Source organism: Rhinopithecus roxellana, chromosome 18 (genome assembly GCF_007565055.1).
Source record: "Rhinopithecus roxellana isolate Shanxi Qingling chromosome 18, ASM756505v1, whole genome shotgun sequence".
In the NCBI taxonomy this organism is placed as follows: Eukaryota; Metazoa; Chordata; class Mammalia; order Primates; family Cercopithecidae; genus Rhinopithecus; species Rhinopithecus roxellana.
The window spans coordinates 1,161,803-1,186,276 of record NC_044566.1 but is presented as its reverse complement, the minus strand read 5'-3'; the positions used below and the strand labels follow the sequence as shown (position 1 = coordinate 1,186,276).

Sequence of the window (24,474 nt, the reverse complement as noted above, 5' to 3'; positions counted from 1 at the left end):
ATTGAAAACAATAATACCAATAAAAATGTGAATGGAGAAAAAAGAAAGAAAAGGGACCGGATTGAGGGACTACTAATACCTCCAGAGGAAGAAGTGAGAGGTTCAAGCAGAAAGCGAAATTCAACAAAATGATAGAGGACTATTTAATCTCAAGGCAGATCAACAAGTGTGCTCTTTTCTGAGCTACATTGTAATCCAAGCGTGTATTTTTCTCACATTCCAGTATTCCTACTCCCTTGCATTTTTTTTTCCATCTTAGTAGGAGATAGTATATTTTGCTAAAATGACCTTTCTTCTGAAAAATTCCCCATGATTTGCCTTTTATCTCTTCCAGCTTTACTCACATAAATAAGAATTAGAAGGCAATGAATTATTCATTAATATGTTTTCTTGAATTTGAGGCTCTAAGCATCAATTATGCTAATAAAGGAAATAAATTGCACTATTAGAACAAAAATGGTTTATATTTTAGATTAGCTACTCCCCTTATAAAATGGAACACAAATAATTGTTATAAACATATATATTCCAAATATAAGGTAGAATCTGCACATGGAAAAATTTAAATTCTCCTTCCCTTCAAAAAAGTCTTCTATTGTTTTCTTTTAAGTGAAAAACAGCATAAAACATCATTTTGGCCACCTACCCCAACTACCTTGTATTCCAGTAAACAAAATGTCATGTAACCTCTAAGGATTGCGTTTTATCTTTGGTTCTGTTTATATGCTGGATTACGTTTATTGATTTGCGAATGTTGAACCAGCCTTGCATCCCAGGGATGAAGCCCACTTGATCATGGTGGATAAGCTTTTTGATGTGCTGCTGAATCCGGTTTGCCAGTATTTTATTGAGAATTTTTGCATCGATGTTCATCAGGGATATTGGTCTAAAATTCTCTTTTTTTGTTGTGTCTCTGCCAGGCTTTGGTATCAGGATGATGTTGGCTTCATAAAACGAGTCAGGAAACAACAGGTGTTGGAGAGGATGTGGAGAAATAGGAACACTTTTACACTGTTGGTGGGATTGTAAACTAGTTCAACCATTATGGAAAACAGTATGGCAATTCCTCAAGGATCTAGAACTATATGTACCATATGACCCAGCCATCCCACTACTGGGTATATACCCAAAGGATTATAAATTATTCTACTACAAAGACACATGCACACGTATGTTTATTGCGGCACTATTCACAGTGGCAAGGACTTGGAATCAACCCAAATGTCCATCTGTGACAGACTGGATTAAGAAAATGTGGCACATATACACCATGGAATACTATGCAGCCATAAAAAAGGATGAGTTTGCGTCCTTTGTAGGGACATGGATGCAGCTGGAAACCATCATTCTTAGCAAACTATCACAAGAAGAGAAAACCAAACACCACATGTTCTCACTTATAGGTGGGAACTGAACAATGAGATCACTTGGACTCGGGAAGGGGAACATCACGCACTGGGGCCTATTATGGGGAGGGGGGAGGAGGGAGGGAGTGCATTGGGCAGTTATACATGATATAAATGATGAATTGATGGGTGCTGACGAGTTGATGGGTGCAGCACACCAACATGGCATAAGTTTACATATGTAACAAACCTGCACGTTATGCACATGTACCCTAGAACTTAAAATATAATAATAAAAAAAAGATTGCGTTTTAATTAACATGATTATTTTAATTACATGATTGTGTTTTAATGATAAGTGTAACCATCACCTTGTACTGCATTACCACCTTTATGACTACCTTGAGTTTAATGCCCAGATTAATCCAACTGCATACTGCAGCCTTTACAAGCTTGTGGGGTGCACAGTGATGCAAATGGAGACTACTCAAAGTTCTAGAGCTTTCCACTCCCGCAAAAAGTGACTCTGAGTACAAATGTATTTAAATGTTAATATATTTTCCATCAATATCATTATGTAGTGGAAAATTTTCTGTATGGCAGGAATTTTTTCATTCATTAAATGTTTATTGAATGTCAGCTATGTGTCAAAGGCATTGGTCTCTCCATTGAGGAGTGAGTGTTGTGCCCACCTTCACAAAATTTATAATCTATTGGGTGAAACTCTATACTTGGTGTCTGTGTGTCTATAACTCAAGGTGTTAATGAGTAGTTAATGACTAATGGCAGGATATTCAAATATAGGTAATGGTGAAATAAAGTAATAGACTGGGAGGGATGGCAGGCTTGAAAAATTATTAAATCTTGTATATTTGTTTGAGTTCTTTGTAGATTCTGGATATTAGCCCTTTGTCAGATGAGTAGATTGCAAAAATTTTCTCCCATTCTGTAGGTTGCCTGTTCACTCTGATGGTAGTTTCTTTTGCTGTGCAGAAGCTCCTTAATTAGATCCCATTTGTCAATTTTTGCTTTTGCTGCCGTTGCTTTTGGTGTTTTAGACATGAAGTCCTTGCCCATGCCCATGTGCTGAATGGTATTACCTAGGTTTTCTTCTAGGGTTTTTATGGTATTAGGTCTAACATTTAAGTCTCTAATCCATCTTGAATTAATCTTCGTATAAGGAGTAAGGAAAGGATCCAGTTTCAGCTTTCTACTTATGGCTAGCCAAATTTCCCATCACCATTTATTAAATAGGGAATCCTTTCCCCATTTCTTGTTTCTCTCAGGTTTGTCAAAGATCAGATGGCTGTAGATGTGTGGTATTATTTCTGAGGACTCTGTTCTGTTCCATTGGTCTATATCTCTGTTTCGGTACCAGTCAAAAAGTGGGCAAAGGATATGAACAGACATTTCTCAAAAGAAGACATTCATACAGCCAACAGACACATGAAAAAATGCTCATCATCACTCGCTATCAGAGAAATGCAAATCAAAACCACAATGACATACCATCTCACACCAGTTAGAATGGCAATCATTAAAAAGTCAGGAAACAACAGGTGTTGGAGAGGATGTGGAGAAATAGGAAAACTTTTACGCTGTTGGTGGGATTGTAAACTAGTTCAACCATTATGGAAAACAGTATGGCGATTCCTCAAGGATCTAGAACTAGATGTACCATATGACCCAGCCATCCCACTACTGGGTATATACCCAAAGGATTATAAATCATGCTGCTATAAAGACACACGCACACGTATGTTTATTGCAGCACTATTCACAATAGCAAAGACTTGGAATCAACCCAAATGTCCATCTGTGACAGACTGGATTAAGAAAATGTGGCACATATACACCATGGAATACTATGCAGCCATAAAAAAGGATGAGTTTGCGTCCTTTGTAGGGACATGGATGCAGCTGGAAACCATCATTCTTAGCAAACTATCACAAGAACAGAAAACCAAACACCGCATGTTCTCACTCATAGGTGGGAACTGAACAATGAGATCACTTGGACTCGGGAAGGGGAACATCACACACCGGGGCCTATCATGGGGAGGGGGGAGGGGGGAGGGATTGCATTGGGAGTTGTACCTGATATAAATGATGAATTGATGGGTGCTGACGAGTTGATGGGTGCAGCACACCAACATGGCACAAGTATACATATGTGACAAACCTGCACGTTATGCACATGTACCCTAGAACTTAAAGTATAATAATTTAAAAAAATTAAAAAATTAAAAACAAATAAAAAATAAAAAATAAAAAGAAAAAATATTAAATCAGCTCTCATTCATCTCCAGGGCCACTTTTAAGAAAGAATTAGAACTGTTTATTGTCTTACTCACTTTGGGCTGCTGTAACAAGTATCATAGACTAAATGGCTTAAACAGAAATGTATTTCTCACAATTCTGGAAGCTAGAAAGTCCAAGATCAAGGTGCTGGCAGACCCTATGTCTGGTAAGGGCACTCTTCCTGGTTGGCAGACAGCTATCTCCTTGTATCCTCACATGGCAGAGAGAGGTAGGAGTAGCTCTCTTCATGAGGGCCCTCATTCCTCCACACTCATAAGGTCACTGCCTCGCAAATCCCCACCTCCTAATACCATCGCTTTGGGGATTAGGGTCTCACACATGAATTTTGGGAGAGCACAAATAGTCCATAGTATTTACTGTCTCCAGAGATTCTGCCCTTCCCACATCCTCCCTAATGCAGTCTGTCCTGTGTTTTGAGGCGTGCATGCTCTTTGCAAAGAGGAGCCTGGAACTCACTCACACCTCAAGAAATATGCTCTAGAACAAAAGACTAAGAAAAATGCCAGTGTCACATTAATTCAAGTGTCTGTATCATTTCATTTGTTTTAAAAGTAATGGTGATGATGAATTTTTAATAAGGGAACCATGGCTACAGGGTTAAAAAAGGACGCAAAGAAATCACAACTGGCACAGTCACTATCACCCAAACTGGATGTTCCATGATAAGGGCTTCTTTGGCCTTCCACTAATGTGCCCACCTGCCTTTCTGGTTCTTCCTGTCTTATCCAACACCAGATCTATTGATACTGCCACACTTGTTGATCTCCACTGATCTCCGTTCCACATCCACTACCTGTACTCTTTGCTCCTCTCTTTCCTGAGCTTACAGTTACCAGTCTCTTCTGCTCTGCTTAAGTTGGAGCCCTCAAGGAACATACAACCTGCACAATTATTGCCCCTCTTATTTTCTGTAGACTGCTGTAACTACACGGGTAACTTCCAATGTTTCTACTTTATTACTCTGGGGTACGTGTGTAACTTCCAGGTTTGTTGCTATTTTAGGTCTAAACCTTTAAGAAATGTGAAGTATTAAAGTAATGGTCTTCGACTTTTTCTTCTTAAAGATGGAAAAGTTTGGACAAACTTTAAAATCAGTGTGCACATTCTATACAGAAAATGTATTTAGTACTACAACATGCTCAGCACTGTGCCAGGTGCTATGTAAGACAGGAATCACATGACACTCCTGTCAGATCAAAATACAATATATTATAAAGAAATGAACTGAATATAATCAAGTATCAAAATACAAAATACTTTGAGTGCAATGGGTATTCAGAAAAAGAAAAAAAAAAAAAAAAAAACTATTGGTAGAGCTACCACAAATTTGGTCAGGGACTCAGGGACCTAGAGAGGTGGGAGGGAGGTATCAGATCTAGAGGTTAAAGCACCAGATATAAATAAATGAACAGAAGAGGAGTAAGTTTGATTGGAAAGAGAAAGAACAGATACCTTTTACAAGGTTTAGTTTGTAAAGGACCCTATAAAATGAAAGCTATGACTTTGATCTACTGAGAAATGCAGCCACTGAAAATCACTGGATAGGGAATGATAGAGTTTTTCTGATAAGTTAGAAAGAATAGGGCAATGATCCAGTTCATATTCAGTTATTAAGAATAAACGACAAAAAGGAGTCAGAACAATACTTGGAACACAAAAAGCACCCAATAAAAATGTTGACTACTATGAAAGAATTTGAGGGACTGGTATGGTAGTAGTGGAAATGTTGGGAAAATAAATCTTATTGGAAAAACAGCAAGGTGTGTTTCAAAATATCAGGAATAAAAAGACGACTCCAAGATTTTTTGAGAGGATAACTCTTATGAGACTAACATCTAGATTTTCCTACAGAAACACACATTTAATGACTTTGAAAACATGTACATTACTGTGTAATACTTATTTCAATTCACAGTCAATTCTTTTGGATTCCTGAATAACTGATCAACTTGTAACCCACTTCAACATTTCTCATCTATTCCAACATGAACAAAACTTGCAAATTGTTTGGGTAAATTAGCAAATGAATAGCTGTCCTCGATTTAGAATTAGAGACCTGGATTGACATCTTGGTTCACTCTAGGTAACCTTGAGCATGTCACTGAACCACTCTGAGTCTATTTCTTATAAAATGGGACTACAAATCACTCGAAGGTTTGTTGTGAGGATTCAATTAACACATTCAACACCTGGGCCTTATATTTGAAGACACTCAAAAAATTTACCTTCCTCTCCCCTTAGTGAGATAGGAGTTATAGTCTCTAGCCAGATCTAATTGTTCATGCTTTTTAGTTATGTAATGGAATGTAAGGAAAGAGTTGGAGAGTGAAATGGCAATGTGAAAAAACTTATCTTTCAAACTTAAGAAATAGTAATCTAAAAACGACTTCACCCTGGGATTCAACTTGGCGATCTTCCAGGGTAGTACATGAGAGACCCTAGCTCCCACCAGATCTACCCATACAAAGATGGGCTCCAATACATGAATTCTTCATCTTCCCTTTCAGGGGACCATTTAAGATTCATCATACACATCCTATTATCCAACTCATTCTGACATATTCAAGCGTGCACAATTTCTTGTTAGGAAAAGCAAGGTATAGGCCCCTAAAGGCTCAGTTAGTATCAGGCCATTTCTTCATCATTAAAAACCATTAACTAAAATACTAACAAGAGGAGAAAAAAAGCAGAATTTTTTTAAAAAGCATTTTATGAAATCTGAAGGCAACATAATAATTAAGTTAAAATGTATTCATTCCTAGATTCAATTAACTAAAGAATACATTAGGGATTAGTCATTCACCACTGGTTCACGTATAGCTTTAATATGAGCCTAAATTAAATGTATGTAAGAGGATAATACTCTCTGGGGAATGAAATATAAATCTAACTTCTATTTTTTATCCACACCATTACTAGAATAAAATTCATTAATTTCAGTATAAATTAAGGAATTTTACATAACCGTTGAGAAAACTTTAATGTCCTACCATAAAATTCTAGATTAACAATTTTTAAAAAAAGACTGAATACAAACTATCTGAAGACATTAATCAAATTTTTAATGTACCAATTTATTGCATATGTCAGTACAGAAAAATAGAAAGTATATTTTAAAAGAAATTTATTGTAAAAAACAAATGTAAATGTTTGCTTGCCATGGTTAGCACACAATGTACTATGACATTCAAATTTGAGTTATAAAATTTTATTACTTCAAATAAAATATGGCAAATAACAAAAATGATTTACATTATGAAATGGGATTAACTTATTTTATACTGAACATACTTGAATATGTTAAAAACAACTTGAATTTTCCATATACGCTGTACTGACAGAAATCATTATAAATTATGGTAAACACACACTCACCTGTTATATATGTATATACGGCACTTTTTGTAAAAAAGTGTCTCATACATAGTCCTGTGTTTAAACTACATTTTAAGATACAAAATATAAATGGAGGTATATTTGTGCCATTTGGCAAAAATGTGTAGACTAGTATTAAGATGACTGCATTTCTCTTGCCATACAAATGAATATATTATTTCCAATTTGCTAAAACGATGTGTGTGTATATATATATATATATATAGTATTAAGAATAAACAGAAGTACATTTTATTTTCTACCCTATCAATTTAAAAAATAAATGTCTGTGCTCTGTCATTTCCATCTTTACCTGAGTAATATGAAAATACATAAATTTAAGTGGATAATCCAAAAGGGTTACTTATGACTAATTTTTCCTCTCACAGTTTTTAAAAATATATATAATTATCAAACATAATAGGAAAAAGGGAAAGGAGAAGAATCAGTGGAAGATTTCAGTATCTCAATCGTGACTTAAATTAAAGTGACTTCTGTGACATTCTTTTTACAGTTTACCTTACCTATCCCTATCCTCAAAGAGAAAAGGGTCTCCTTAATCTAAACTGCTCTTAAGCTATCTGAGCTTGAAAGATAATTTATAAAAAATGAAATACGGCTTTCACTCTTTAATTACCCCAAACCTATTCCCACCAAGCCAAATCTTACAAATATAAGAAATATGTAAGCATCAGATGGTATGAATTCTCAACAGATATTATAGCATAATTACTCCAGTGACATATTACCAAAGCTGTAATCTATGTAATTATCAAGTGTCTACAGGTAATCATAAATTTCAGCAGCCCTGCAGCAAAATTCAGAACACCATTTTTATGAAAATATCAATTTTAACAGTCAAAAACATTGCAGTAACAGTGTAGTTGCAATGTCAAGTGCCACAGCCACTTTTTGTTAGAAATGCTTTGCGTCCAAATGTTTTGCACTATTTCCTTTCACCAATCTCATTATTTTCTATATCTAAATGTAAAAATTGTGTCACACTTTTCTTTCTAGTTGTTTCTATCCCACTAGTATTCTATTACCTGTCACAAACTATTTTTTCTCTTATTTTGCAGAATTCTTTTTAGGGTCCTTTTTTATATTTTTTTCACCAGTTTTTTCCCCCCAATCATTCCCTTTAAAATAATGGATGTGAGATTTTATTCTAAATGAGCTGTATCTTGCCATATTTAAGATCACTCTAGGATCCCCAAATTTATAGTAACTTAGTAACTTAGAGTTCTTTTGTAAACTCCTATAGCTGCTCTTGCATAAATAAGACAGAAGTTAATACACAAGATAGGTACATATACTTCCATTCACTAAGCTATGGGTCCAAAGTGAAGGAGTGACTCCTGAAAAAGTCTCATTTTACCAGGACCAATTGCTTTGGCTACAAAACTAGAAATATTTTCAAAACTGATGCCATGGGCTTCACGGACCCTGATACTAAGTTTGTTTTCCACCTCTTACTCATCTAACGAAACGGTCTCAAATACAGATGCTATTGAAGAAATTTGTGGTACAGCCCTAGGCACAGCCTCTGCCCTTAGCTGCAGAAAGAAAGGCTCCTTAACCCTACGAAGAGAATGAAGGTAGGGGACGGCAAACAAGTACTCTATAATTTTTGAAGTCCTGGCTTAAAATTTAAAAAGATAGTTTATCAACCTGGAGTATCAAAAAGAAAAAGCAGCATAAAAGCAAAATACTGATGAAGAAATAGCTTTTATACCTCATCAGCACATTTAGAACTAAAGCTGATAAATTTCTCCATAGTGTAATGACTGATTACATAAAAACATAAGGTGTTTTTTTGTAAACTTTAAAGAATGATACAAATATAAGGTATGCCATGTAAGCTCATGTCTAAATATACATTTTGTTGTATTTTCTTTTTAATACATTTATATTTAGAATAGTCATTCTACATAGCAAGGACTGACAAGAAAAGTAGCCTTTAATTGTGGTAAATTTATACATACAAAATACGCCTTCCATGATATGCATTACCAACTTGTTTTAAAAAGCGAGAGTTTTTACAATTAATAATTTATAGAAAAACATTCTTAGAAATCATACTTGCTATAATTTATTTTTTCTAAACACTGGCATAAAGTGAATAAGAATGCTATTTGGCAAAAGTATTTCTAGCCCTATCTCCATTGAAAGTTTTAAATTGAGGTCAACATTATTGACCCATTATTTCTCTGTTCTAGTTGCTTGCAGAAAGCCACTAAATACAGCTAAAATATTCAAAATATTATATGTTAAAGCTGACATAATATCACACAAAGCTCAATTACATCTAATTTTTGAGGACTGCATGAAACAACTTGGCACAATTATGACTCAGAACATGTATTTTTATTAAGGTAAATCCTGAAAGTTGTAAGGGGATTTTTTCTAAGATTTTCTTACTTTTCTACGTATCTAAATCCTACTTCCCACCTATAGCTATTTAACTGCTACATGTGGTAATAGGTTTTGTATCGAAAAGCTCCAGAATTCCTTCATTCCCACACTCCTACATGTAAAACTTTTTAAATAAATAAATAAGACTTCCTAAAACGGTCTTTTGATTGTAGGAGTTCTATTTCACAGCAACTGGAACATTAAACCAAGAACATTGTTTTTTGTTGTTGTTGTTGTTGGACTGTGTAACTTTTATTTTCAAGAAGTTCAATAAATGGTATCTTGCCTTTGATAGGATAGATATAACTAGGTACTGGGACTTAAAATCAAATGTGAGAATTCTTATAAAGTAGTATGTACAATCCTGTAAAGATAAAAGACTTCCTCATTTAACTCTAACTAGTGCTAATCTTCACTATGACTGCTATGAGTTGTTCAGCTGAAGACTTACAAAATCGATAGAAGCTAAAATTCTCTTTGCCACCAAAATTACAAATGTCAAAAAGTTCAAATATGGACATCAAAGCTGCAGTAAAATTCTAAATTTCTATTTCTACTTGCCATGATCCAGACTGTACCTAACAAAAACACGGTACATTTATATTGGAAAACAGGGTCCCATTTATTTGTAAGAAAAAGCTGGATCTCAGCATTCACCAGAGCAAAATTCAATGGCGACCTGCACACAGGTCTCAATTTCACTTCTTGCCAAAAACAAAATAGAGTTTACATAAAAATAGATGTAACCCAGATAACCATATACATCAGTATATGACCAGTGCTATTTACATGTAAAATGTTGCATTGCATAATTCAAGGAATAAAATACCATCATGCATTTCATTTAACTTTTAAGGTGAAAAATGCAGTTACAGAACTAAGTTTGCTTACCATGATTGTCCCAATATTTACTTAAGAAATAATACCCAAAGGTTTCTTGTTTACATATCTCTTTCCACATCTAGCTATTCATCTGTGTAACAGATTATACCACTTTAGCAACAAGAAACTTTTGAACAATATCTAATATACTGACATATTAAACTAAAGATATGAATACATAACCACATTGAAAGTTTTGATGAAAATGTATGAAATAATCCCAAGAATTAGTTTTTCAAATGTAAAAAACTATTTGGAATATCATAAAGGAGCAGTGAAGTCCTTTCAAAGTTTAATGTCACTCTTCAGACAGGTACAGACATAACACACTTCTAAAAGGAACATTCTTTATCATTCTGCACAAATCAAAATACAACGCAATAATCAAAAAGGGAAACATTATATAATTGTTACATTTGATGAAGTTTTTGCCATTTCTTCAGGAGAATGGCTCTTTACGACTTCTTTGATGAACTGTTCCAGTGCAGTGAAATAGCCTTGGCACTGCCATGTATCATTGTGAGTCCCATCTGGAAAAATGGCTAATCTCTTAGTCCGAGATGGGGAGAGTTCATAAAGTTGTTTCATCATTACTGGAGGAATTAATTGATCTGAGAGTCCAGAGATGAAAAGAGAAGGCATTCTACACTGAGAGATTTTTCTGTAGGACAAAAATTTATTTTTGTAGCACCATAAAGGAAGGTAACGCATTGGAAAGAATGAAAATAAAGTGCTGGCCATATGTGGTATGCTTAAAAATGTGTTCTCCACCATAATGGCTGAAATCCTATGTGAATTTTCAGAAGCCAAATGAATAGCCACTGCTCCACCCAAGGAACGACCAAAAAGAAAAATTTTTGTTTTATCAAGGTCAGGTCTAGTCATGACATAGTCTAACACAGCTTCAGAATCTAAGTAGAGTCCTTCTTCACTTGCTTCTCCTTCACTTTTTCCATATCCTCGATAATCAACCAGCAAAAGGTTAACTTTGAGGTTAACCAACATAAGTAAAGCATTTGGCAACCTGTGACCTATGTTGCCTGCATTCCCATGAAAATAAATTATAGTTGGGGAATAGGGTGAATTGTCTCCAGTGTATCGTATCAAAATAAGATTCAGACGTATTCCATCTTTGGTTCTGATGAAGATGTTTTCATGTGGAATGCCAGTGGGCATGGGAACATAAAGACGTGAAGAGGATGGCTGTTCTGGAAAATAAAGCAATACATCCTGGAATTTATACAGAATGCCTGCAATTGATACGAATATTAACAAAAGGAAGATAATGCCTCCATGCAGATGAAAAGTCACTATTAAAGGCAAAAGAGAAATACGGCAGAGAGCCCAAGACCATGAAGCCAAGGCTATTAGCCATCTTTCAACAAAGTTCCACAGCATCCAGGGCTTTTCCATTGTAGCTCTCTGTAAGTATCCTAGAGAGAGAGAGGGAGAATATTAATAATTCAACATGTATCTATTATTTTTTAAAAATCAATAATATAATAAACTATGGTACTAGGCCACACGTAATTGTTAAATATAGTAACAGGTATAGTCCATCCACAAAAGTAGCTGCTATAATTTCCCTTGTCCTTTCTGCTCTCATATGTTCTACCATATCCCTCCACTGTCCTACTTATGAAACATTAGTATTTTTCAAATTAATTTATTTTTAAAAAGTGCTTATTTATGGCCAGCTACCTTCATTTATATGTTCTCACTGATTTGACCCCCAAAAAGTTGATGCGGTAGTGTCATTTATTTTTCTTAAATGAGAAAACAAGCTCAGGGGCGTAAGTAGACTGGCTATCATCTGTCTCTCAATGTAGATGAGCTGGGAGGCAAACAAGCATGATTCTCCTAACAGTGGTACATTTACTGTTAGGTTACGTATGTCCAGGGCAAATTGAAATGAAGAGGCAGTTCAGAAATTCTAACATAGCAAGACCAATCTAATATACTTTGTCAATTTTTTTCATATACTGTAGCAAAAACTAAAGAAACTAGGATAAGGAATTGGGCAAAACAAAACAAAATTAAAAAAACAACTAGGGAAAAAAAGAATAAAAGTATCCCCCCCACCTCGAAGTTTTAATACTAAACTTAAATAATTTACTTAAACACTAGATTCTAATACTGTATTATTTTTAAGAAAATGATTAATGATTTATCTTTCATATCTAATTAAAAATAAATATCATATTGCTAGTGTCATGAGATCGGCAGTATCTTTTATATACTCTTCACTGAAGTTTCACATCTTGGGGTCAATAGACTGCTCAAATGTATTGATAAGGCAATAAATACTTGACGGTTCAGTGTGAAACAAATACACAGAAATCCTCTGAGAACCAGAGATAAATAAAGTAAAATGACTCACTGGAGAACAATTTTTAAAAAGATTACTAAAATATGTAACTGATATAAAGAAAGTAAAGAAAAACTATTAAAAGAGAATTTTTTGTTTTCAAAAGGTTTATACATGTTGTCTTAAACAGGCAAAAGAATTGAGATATGCTACAAATTTTCTTATATACTATTCATCTACTTCTGCTTATTTACTGAATTTTTAAAAATACATTTCCTTCTTTCCCACTAACCGAATTGCTATAAAGAAGTTATAGACTGATTGTACAAATAATGAGTTGGATGATCTAACAAATTTGATTTTTTACTATTATTTCACTAAACATAGACTTTTACATTTGAATTATTCAAATGAACTGAATCTTTTTGAACATAAACCATTTTTCTCTGATTTCCCAGAAATCAACACTGCCACCCAGTGGTAGCAAGTTTTATTACAGTATCATATCCTCCCTGAATAACTACTTATCACCTATCTCCAGTCTCAACTGCCTTTTCAGTAGAATGAGTTTTTTAAACGCTTACCTATAAGGCTGGTCATTAGTATCAAGTAAGATTAATAATAATATCATTCATAAATGTTATAGACACATTAACTGTATTTGCTTTTGTGACTAGTATTTCTGGCTCTACTACTTTCTTAATGTGTTCTGCTCAAATTAGTTCTTACTTAAAAAATTATTATAAAACCAGATAAAATAGCTCCAAATATATGAATAAAGCATAATTTAAAATGTGAATTTTACATTTACATTTGTATCAATTTACATAAATTTTCAACTTATGAACTTTGAAAAGTTATTTGCGTTTTAGTAGCCTCTAACACCTAATTTTAGCAAACAATACTGAATAAAAATTTATAAGGCTAGGAAGTGTATTTCTCTTTTTTCACTATTGTATCTCTAATGTCTAGTACAGCACTTTATATATACATATGACTAAAACATTTTTTAAATAATCTAATTACATATACAAATTATTAAATTTATTTTAAAAAGTAAAAGTATTCTGAGCAGTGGGCATATATGTTTAAAACAACATCAGAAAAAGGGGCATATTTGTTTGGGTCTTTTACTGTCTAGGAATAATAAGGGATAAACTTATAGTTTTCCACAAAACATTCCTGAAAAGTCACATTAACTAAACTGTTTTGTGATAAACAATCATAAGCTTACAATGAGTTCTTGCACTACAGAAGTCGGAATAAAAGTCAATTCATCTTCAGTAGTATCAAACGGAAGTCACTGTTAAGAACAGGTTAATAAAAATTGCTCTGGGGTGGTGGAGTGCGTGGGTATGGGCGTGTTTTCTCTTTAAGATATTCTTACATTGGTGGTTTAGAGTAAGAACTCTACTCACAGATTGCCTTATTTTTACCTAACCCCGCTTGCTAATAATCTCTGTTCCCTAGTCTATATGATATTTCCATCTCAAAGATGATCTTAAAGGAATCAGGACAAGTGAACAATATCAGGAAGGATTTTTAATTTACTGAATTTGCTGAAAAGTATCAGTAAAGCACAATTACCATGCACCATCTGCTGAGATGTAAAAACAACTTCATACCCAGATGTTATGATAGTCAATAAAAACAAACACTGCCTCTAATAATTAAAGTCGACTGCATGGATCCTACAGCCAGCATTATGTTTTCTATTTATTTTGTCAATAAATTAGTGTGAGTAAAGGGTTAACAAAATCTTTCTCCCTCTTCAGATAAAAAACGACCTCTCCTTAACCTTCCTGCACTGTTTCCCTGGAAACCTGATAAAGGTGGGTATCAGTTGTGTTTCTAAGCAACAGTGTAGTAAAAATGGCTCCTACTGATGAGCTACATCTGGATTGAGAGGACAGTGAGCAGGGCTAAACATGCCCAGTGGGAAGTATAAACAGGGGCTTTTCTGAATCGAATATGACTTGTAATTGGCTTGTCATTTGCTTAGTCCTGGATGCTATACTCATATGCTGTTACAAAAAGACACTGTTTCCTGTGGAGCATGAAGCAGCTAAGCCGGGGTGGCGCTCACTCCCACCCTTGTGTCATTTTCCACTAGACCTGAGCTATCATCTGGGAACAATATACCTAACACTGACATGTTGGGTTTTCAAAAAAGCAGAGAGACTGATGCACAGTACGGTTCACTACGGTCTACTGGGTCTTGTGAGCATCAATGTCCAGATGACCCCAAGACCACTGCTACTAGTCATGAAGAATAAGTGAGGCAATCAAGTATGTCCTATGTGGTAAAACACTTATAAAATGTGTCTTCAGATGAGATTTATTATTTGTCAGGTTCTTCTGCATGTGAAATCCATTTGCTGAGAAGATCTTAGCATCATAAAAATCAAGAAAAAGGATGCATTTAATACACTCAAACTTATATCAACTAGAAGGGCTGCTGAGTGGGAACGCCCATCAGACCTGTTCTATGTAGAATACAGAAATGCAGATAATCAATAACTTCTCATCTTCCAGTCTTCTTTTACATCATTATTGTATGTATTTTTAACCTTGTGTCTACATCTTAAATGAATACATGACAGTCCCATTACTCAATTTTCTGTTTGCTGTGTTATCAGAACTGGTATTACATGTCAAACATTTCTAAAACCCACCAATCTGTGGTTTTAATCACCCTCAGTAACTCCTTAACCATTTACTATCTGAGAACTTGCTGAGTTCTCATAACGATCTCTCATAAAATGTAAACTTCACTTTAAAATAAATCTAGTGGATTTTTCTCAATCCACACTGCAGCACCAGACCCCCAAAGTGTCATCTGCTGTTGGCTTCTCCTCTATACTCAAATTGCTGTTTCTCTCTGCCCTATACCCCGAAAAGCAGGCATTTTCCAAGGTCTTCTCCACTCCTTTATGTTATTACGTTCTTTCCCTCAGTGATTTCATTCCTTTTCATGGCTCAAATTATCACACCTGTGTATGAATTATCCCCAATCTACAAGTCTACTCTTCATCTACAATCTTAATTTACCTGTTGCTCACGTACCTGATGCTTCGCTGATATTTCAAACTTATCCAAAACTAAACGCATCCTGCTCCCTTCCCAACGTTTTGCAGGCTTTATGCTAATTATGCACACAAAAAAGCATGATGTGTAAACAAATGTATTTTTTAAAAACCCAGGATATACAGCTAAGATTTAAGTGTTACAGTTTATTATAACCTGTACCAGTCTTGTATTTGAATGAAAAAAAAAATCAACCTTAGAAATAACTTTTGTGCTTTCTAAATGAAGTGGTTTGAAGTGTCACATTGATATTAGTGAGTGTGTCTCAAAAACTAATCTACTGAAAGCATGACTAATCTTTATTATCATGTACAGTATAAATTAGATACGACTGTTTTCCTTTTAAAAGAATGGTTTTGTCGTATTAGTGACATCCTGCTATACTACATAAGTAGTTTGATCATCTGATGCAATTTAAGATATGGTGCTCATCTTGAGGATTTACGGTCCTAATTGGCTCTAGTACTCCCTCCTTACTGTCTCTAAATTTAAGTCCATTATTGGTATATAATAAACAATTTGAGACTAAAAATAAGAGCAGTCTAGAACTGTAAAGCTCTCACACCACCTTGCTGGCTAACAGTGTTAGCTGAATGGTAAGTCAGCTAATGGCATGAGTGATGGCTACGTTTATCTGATGTGTACTGATCATCTCCTGTGTTCATACAGGTACCTGGAGGATCATAAACGGTTCCATTTTTAAGGAAAATTATTTAATTTAAATAACTATTTTATAAACTGATGCTTTTAAAAAAGAGATCAATATTGAAGTCATGCCCACCATGAATGGAATGAGTCCTCAGAATATCACTGCAGGCTCCCAGGGAAGCTATGAAATCCAGCATGCACCACTGAAGCAGGCCTATAGCTGATTTCCCAGCCTCTTCCGGAAGAGATGGTCATCAGATTCCAATGCATCCTAGTATACTATACAGCCCTTGCTCTCAAGTAGCTTGTGATCTACTCAGTCATGTTCAAGCGACTCTTGAGCTACTCAGGAGACAGATATGGATACAGATAACTACATATATCTAACATAAGTTCATTTAATTATAGAGCAAACAAAGAAAAATCAAAGAAAGATGACAATTGTCCTTACAAACGGCAAAGGAAAATCAAAACCTTAGCTATATCTTTCCTTAACAACATAATTTTAGTAGTCTCTGGATTTCATCAAGGTTGATTACTTAGAGAAACCAAGTGAAACTTATGCAATGTTTTAAAAGCAGGACAAAGCATAACTCCAGGATTAAGAATCTCTATTACTTTCCATCAAACAGCTGTCTGTGACACTTATTTTTATTCATTTAGCACAATTATTCACAGAAACTGCAAGTATTCAGCATAATCTAAATAACTACTTGGCAAGGATAGCATAGAAGAATTTAGAGCTGTTAAACTGGATGGACTTTGAGGGTTCTATTAAATCTGAGATCTTTCTATGCCAGTGGTTGTCAAAAGGTGGTCAGAAACCTGAGGGTCCCCAAGACCCTCTAATGGGGTCCACAAGATCAATATTATGCTCATAATAATACTAAAATGTCATTTACCTTTCTCACTGTTTGACATGTGCACTAATGGTGCATAAGCAATGATGGGGAAAATTGCTGGTGCCTTTACAAGAATCAAGGTAGTGGCCTCACATGTTGGAGTCACTGTATTCTTTATCACCATGAGCTCACAGTAAATGAGGGAATAATCCAGTTCACTTAAGAATGTCAAAGAAGTAGTAAAAATTACTTTACCTCAACTAACAAGTACACATCTTTTTAACACATTGTGTGATAAATGTGTGACAAAACTGGAAGCGCACATAAAGCATTTTGTGCTGTGTAATGAAATACATTTGAATTGTGAGCTGGACTAGCTGCTTTGTTCAGGTGACAACATTTTTATTTAAAAAGACAACTGACAAACTATGGTTGTTCAGACTTAGAGGTTTGGCAGATATTTACTAGAAAATGAATGAGGTTGCCAATAGCTCCTTGACACTTAAGAGACCTTTTTGATGGCACTGTGGTAATCTATTAATATTAAATGTGTCACCATTTGGAAGAATCTGCATAACTCAATAAACCAACATATTCCAAACGACCAATGAATGGTGTCACAAAATCAAGCAAACATGAGTAAAAAATTCACTACAAATCAATAGATTTTGATGTAACAAGAGACAAAAATTTCTCTGATGTAGGTTTCAGATGGCATGATGTAACTGACCTTTAAGGAAGTGCCTCCTGTTGAGTGATGGAGTCAGTCGCACCAAAGAGTATCCACAGTTCTCTATTACAATACTCTTCCCTTTACAACGACAAATTTGTGTGAGCCTCACTTCCTTCATGCTTCACTTAAAGAGCCCAATAATCCGCCTGCCTTCTATGAGGCAGACATTAAATTACAAAAATATAATCCCACACCTCTACTTTTTGTAATTAAAATTGTTTTATATAAAATTTTATTTATGTATGTAATGAACTTACCACTGCTATTTTTAAATGAATTAAAACTTCCAGATTTAATGTATACACTTTATAAACTTCCAGGTTTAATTTCTAACACAATAAATATCCATATAATCCACATACATACAAAAAAATCTTTGGGACCTTTACATTTCTAAAATGTGAAGGTATCTGAGACCAAAAAGCTTGAGAATCACTGTTCCACACTATTTAACCATATAACTGTATTGCCTTACGCCCCAGAGACTTGCCTTCTTCAAATTAAGAAAGATATATTACATTTATTTAAATCCTTTCTGCATTATAACATACACAAATATATTTAAAGTTTTTACCCAGTAATATTTTCTCCAAAAATTAAAAATAAATAAAAACTTAAATATATCAAGAACTGAAACTCAAGAGTATAGTAATACATTTTAATTATTGCCGTAAGGTTAGTAGGAGAGTAAACGAGACAAAATCTACTATATCATAGATAACATTTTACAATAAAAATTGTTTTTTAATGAAGGTCAGAACTGCCCTACAAATTAAATTCTAGTTATTCTAATTACTTTTAATTAAAAAGTGTACATTGGGCCAGGCGTGTGGCTCATGCGTGTAATCCTAGCGCTTTAGGAAGCCAAGGCAGGTGGACTGACTGAGCCCAGCAGTTTGAGACTAGTATGGGCAACATGGTAAAACACCGTCTTTACTAAAAATTACAAAAAATTAGCCGGGCATGGTGGCACGTGCCTGTAATCCCAGCCACTAGGGAGACTGAGGCACGAGAATCACTTGAACCCAGGAGTCAGGGTCGCAGCAAGCTGAGATCATTGCCACTACACTCCAACCTGGGTGATGCAGTGAGACTCCTCCGCAAAAATAAAAAAAGTGTACATTGTATTGCATATTGTATATTGAGTTACAGATTCTGCCACTAGCAAATGGTCTTTTAAAAATACAAAAAAGTGCATTACCCATAGGTGAATTACAACAAATTTCTCAAAAACAATTTGGCAAAAGGCTAAACAATTTCAAATACAATTAAAAAGTCCTAAGTCACAAATGTACTATTATTTCTTTAAAGGTCTTTAATTAAGTTCATCCTAAATTGATAAGTTTGGGAACAGCTTGTTTAAAAATAAAAACAGTTCATACATTAAAAAAAAAAAAAAAAAAAAACATGCCTACAAGTGGAAAGAACAATGTGCAGGTTCAAGTGAAGACTGTAAAAAGTAGAAAGCGCGTTCATGTGTCAATGCCAACATCCACATCCCAGCAGAGAATGAGGACCCCACATCCCATGGTGCTCATTAATGACTCTGGGTGAATCACAGCTTCCAATCACATGTGAAGTAATGTGGAACTCAGATTCAGTATTCTTACATCAATCTCTCTCCTCTTCTGTTAAGCATTGGGAAGTTAAGAAACCATGCCAGCTGCACAGCTAAAATGGAAACACAAATAGCTGCTATCAAGGTGTTGGCGACACCACAGAATGAATTATCTATTTCCCTAATGGTTACCCATATGCCATCAATAATGAAAAAGTGTGTATTGATAGTCCTATGGGACAAATGAACAGTAACTGCCTATGGAGATGCTGGATAATATCTGGAGAGTTCAGACAGCATTTTTAACTAGGATTTAAATCTGTATGAGCATATAGCTCAAAAATTATGCCAGGCAGCAACTTAGTAGCTTTTTTGTGCTTGAAATTCTTGGCAAATAGAGTCAACTCTGGCAGAAGTAAAATGAGAGATTATTGTTACTATGGAAGCCAACCACAATTTGTTCTGAGATTATAAATATCTGAAATGTTTAAAAAAAAATCCACAAGCCTAAAACTGTAGTGATGTTAGACTGATAATGAAATTCACAAAGTTTCCAATTTATAAATGGGCAATGTTCTAAAACTACCTATAAACTAGATGGATGAAACTCAGAATACTTGTTTTGTATAAAACCAGTGTTATACAACATTAAGTATGCGAAAGTAAGTACAACGAGAAGCCTTACTAGACGTATCTAGATTCTCAGACTAGCTCATCAATGCCTATAGTCCATGTACTGGAAATACTACATCTTTGCAAGGGATTTCAGCAGAATTCACTGTTGTAGGAGTTAACACCGTGTGAAACAGAAACATAAAATGTAATAATGGATTACAAAATCTGTCATTTGAGGAAAACTATCTTCATTAGAAGAACTGGAGCGTTTTTTAAGTCTACACACACACACAAAAAGCTATTTAAAGGTCTTAAGACTTTCCTGACGCAACTAAACAAGGATTAGAAAGACTTCAAAATCTGAGTAATACATTAAACAGAGAAACAGAACTAGATTCCCTTGAGATAAGTTATGAGGGCAGATCATGGGAAAATGTCAGTCCAACAGCTTCCTGTACCTATCACTAAGTTACATTGCTAGCCCAGGGCAATCTGGTTAGTAAACCCTCTTATTCACATGCCAAGTGGCCTTTGACGTGCCCAAGAGGGCAGTGTGCCAAGAGCTACCTGTAGGTACCTGGCTTGCTTTCATCATTCCAAGTTAACTATCAAATGGAGGCAGTGTGGTGCAATGGAAAGGAGACGCTGTTTCGGGTCATGGTCTGTTAATAGATAGGCAGCTTTTGCCAACTCACTTAGCCTCTCTAAATATATATTTCCTCATATGTAAAAGGAGGATGAAAGATTAAATTGAAATATTGTTGAGATAAAATGTAACAGTGTGTTAAGTGCAGCTACTTCTATGAGACAAAATTTAAATTAATTATCTACTATAGTAGAGTATGTGAAAGTAAGGACAACTAGAAGTCCTATTAGTCCTGGATTAAATAATGGACATAATTCCCTAGAGGCTACCGTATCCGAATACAGGAAGTAATCGGAGCAATGCACTCTCTTTCTGTTGAAACCAAACTCAGGTAGTAGATCCTCCAAAAAGCTTTCCTTGGACCCCTACTCCCTCCTGCCATCCATTCCATATTCTGTAGTTTGTGCAAACTTACGTGGCAGAAGTTACTATTACAGCGTAATTAACCTGCTTACACAGGCTGTGAGTTCCTTGATGACAGAGACCTCATCCTATCCAACTCTATATTTTTAGTATGCAGCAGTGCCTCATGCATAGTGGGCCTCTATTAACAATTATTTAATTCAGCAGCTGATGTCTTAGGTAGGATTTCATAGCATTAACACTAAATGAGCAATCACGAAATCTTACACAGTAAAATAAAATTTGGTATTTTAGTCAAAGACGAGTGATTTCCCTAAGCATGCATACAAATAAGTATTGATCCACGAACCCTCTCCCGTCAAAAGAGATCAGTGAAAATCCAATACCAACACACAAAGCCAATATCCTCATCTCTCTCTATCCAGCTACTATCACATAGGAAACATAAATAAGAGTTGTTAAACGGGGACGGACTTTTTTTGGTTTTGATACCTTGGGCAGTAACACTAGTAATTCATTTTACTTAAATGTTGACTAAAATCTACAGCAAAACTGACTTCGATTGTATGGGGTGCTTTTTTGATGTTTCCTGAATACCCCAGAACCTCCTGCCCTGATATTCACAGGTCTAACCCTGTTACTGGCGTGATTAGATTGGGACTCTCCCTTTCTCCAACCTCGTAGCTGGAATTATTCTATTTTACGTTTCATGTCTGTGGGGGAGAGGAGGGTTGGATTTTAAAGATCGTAGGTTTTTGACAATGCAATTGACACAGAACACTAAGATACGTTTTAGGTTCCAATTACAAAACGACACCCGGCGAGCCTCTGGGAATGCGCGCACCTTAAGTTTCCAAAACAGGTATGTGGCTTCAGTTTGCTGCTCCTGGTGAGGGGTAAGCGGAGTAGGGGCAGGGCTGCAGCCCTGAACGGAACGGCGCCCCGGGCTGGTCCTCCACAGCCCCCGGCGCTCGGCACCCTCACGACCCCCCCCGGGAAGCCGCACTGGCCCCGGGGCTCCCCCCCACGGCCTCCCGGGAGGGTTTCGCGCCTGTCTTGAGGAGCCGGCGGCTCCCCACGACCCTCCTAGGAGGCGCGGACCGGCGCTCGGGCCCCGCGGGCTCGGGGTCCCCAAGCCGCACTTACTCAGACTCGCGGACAGGCTGCGCAGTCGGCCGCGGGCACGAAACCGGGCGCCGCGCAGCAGCGTACCCCCGCGTCGCTTCCGTCGCTCCTCATCATCCTCCTCCAGCCCAGGGGCCGCTGCCGTCGCCACGGTCTAGCCCGGAGCTCCTGCGGTGCGCTGCGGCCCCACTTCCGGCCCCCGCTCGGGTGTCGCCGGCAAATGCCCCCGCCGGCTCCCACATAACCTGTTCTCCGTCTCCGCTCCCGGAGTGGGAACCCTGCCCGCTCTCCCGAGCATGCGCAGAAGCCGCTGCCCCGGGAGCCCCCGCGACGGTGGCCCGGACGGAAAAGATACCTCGGCGGCGTGGGCCCGGCTCCCTGCTCCACGACCTGGGGATCTTGGCATTCAACCCTCCTCCGAGCACCAGGAGTCCCTCCAGTTACGTACCCCAGTCCTCCGCCGTGAAGAGGTGCCTGACCCGATGAGCTCGGGAGTCCACCATCGCTCTGCAAACCGCAGGTTTGCGGAGGAATTTGTTCTACCTGATAGGGTTGTTAAGAGTGTCGCAGTGAGGTCCAGGAATTAAAGCGCTTCTGTTTTTCTCCTTTTACCCCTACCAGAGTGGACTGTCAAGGGCGAATGCAGGTTTTGTGAGGCCTGAACCTTGTGCCATTTGGAGAGCCCTTTTAAAGAAAAATAATGTAAAAGTATCTTATTTTTGCAAATTTTACCGAGGTACACGACCATGGGAACACCTCGTTAGGGCCCCTCTCAAGGCCCCTCTCAACACTTGCACATTTTGGAAGTGTTCACCACAAAAATGAGCCCTTGAATCTTGAGCTTCATTAGCTTCACTGTCAACCCCCCTGTGCACTCAAGTGTACACACTTGTTTGTTTATAGATGTGTGCCTCCCCCTCCCTTGGGCTTTCCTTATTCTATGTTCCCTATTTTGTATATACAGAGGATATTTCATAAATTTGTGGGTCTTTTTTTTTCCCCCCCTTTTGAGACGGAGCCTCGCTCTTGTCGCCCAGGCTGGAGTGCAATGGTGTGATCTCGGCTCACTGCAACCTCCGCCTCCCAGGTTCAAGCGATTCTCTCGCCTCAGCCTCTCAAGTAGCTGGGATTACAGGAGCCCACCACCACGCCCAGCTGATTTTTGTTTTTGTTTTGTTATTGTTGTTTTGAGACGGAGTTTCGCTCTTGTTGCCCAGGCTGGAGTGCAATGGCAAGATCTTGGCTCACCGCAACCTCCGCCTCCCGAGTTCAAGCGATTCTCCTGCCTCAGCCTCTGAGTAGCTGAGATTATAGGCATGCGCCACCACGCCCGGCTAATTTTGTATTTTTCTTTAGTAGAGACGGGGTTTCACCATGTTGGCCAGGCTGGTCTCGAACTCCTGACCTCAGGTGATCCGCCCACCTCGGCCTCCCAAAGTGCTGGGATTACAGGCGTGAGCCACCGCGCCCAGCCTAATATTTGTGTTTTTAGTAGAGACGGGGGTTCACCATGTTGGCCAGGCTAGTGTCGAACTCCTGACCTCAAGTGATCTGCTCATCTCAGCCTCTTAAAGTGCTGGGATTACAGGCATGAGCCACCGGCCCGGCCTGTGGTGTTGTTTTTGTTGAACATATGTGTCTTGCTACCAGATCGAGAGCTCCAGGTCAAAGCTGGGTTCTTGATTCATAGCTTCCTAATGTCGATTACCGAGTAAGTGCCAAGCACTAAAGTATACCACCTACATAAGTAAATTAATAATCATGGCAGCTCTAGAAGATACTTAGTGAAAAAAACCCTTGATTGTCTTTGAACCAAGCAACTAAAATAACATGATAAAATGGAGACTGGGCTTTGAATCAATTTGGAGTTTGCCTGGTTTCATAATTCATGGTACCTCTCATGTGACTAATGCAGAGTCCAGCTTCTGACATTGTAGGAACTCAGTAGAGGTTGAACAAGGTACAGATGTACACGAATAGGTACTCATAAGATGGGCAAATGGAGGCTCCTCTACCTTAGCAGTATTCATTTTTCCTCCAAAATAAATTGATAACTAAATTGAAGAGTAGATACTCACAAAACAGTATCATGAGACTTTACAACATCACAGATGAGTTTAGATATTCAGGCTACTTAGGTCAATTAGACAGACAAAGGAAATAACTGAATGTTCTTGGGCTAGACGGAACCCTAAGTTCTAGCTCCACT

The 24,474-nt window shown here is 37.0% G+C and overlaps 1 protein-coding gene across 2 annotated transcripts; it reads right to left on the bottom strand.

Annotated features, from left to right (window-relative positions):
• Nucleotides 1-6,709: 6,709 nt before the first annotated feature.
• ABHD13 (abhydrolase domain containing 13) lies at nt 6,710-22,567 on the bottom strand. Of its 2 annotated transcripts, XM_030922186.1 has the most exons (4): nt 22,287-22,556; nt 19,569-19,629; nt 16,517-16,725; nt 6,710-11,773 (listed from the first exon to the last, which is right to left on the bottom strand). In XM_030922186.1, exons 3-4 carry the CDS (start codon nt 16,578-16,580, stop codon nt 10,740-10,742), a joined length of 1,098 nt encoding a protein of 365 aa, XP_030778046.1. In that variant the 5' UTR covers nt 16,581-16,725; nt 19,569-19,629; nt 22,287-22,556; the 3' UTR covers nt 6,710-10,739. The 2 variants fall into 2 exon arrangements, with proteins under 2 accessions (XP_030778046.1, XP_010383054.2); XM_010384752.2 differs by lacking the exons at nt 16,517-16,725; nt 19,569-19,629 and having other exon boundaries at nt 22,287-22,567.
• Nucleotides 22,568-24,474: the final 1,907 nt, after the last annotated feature.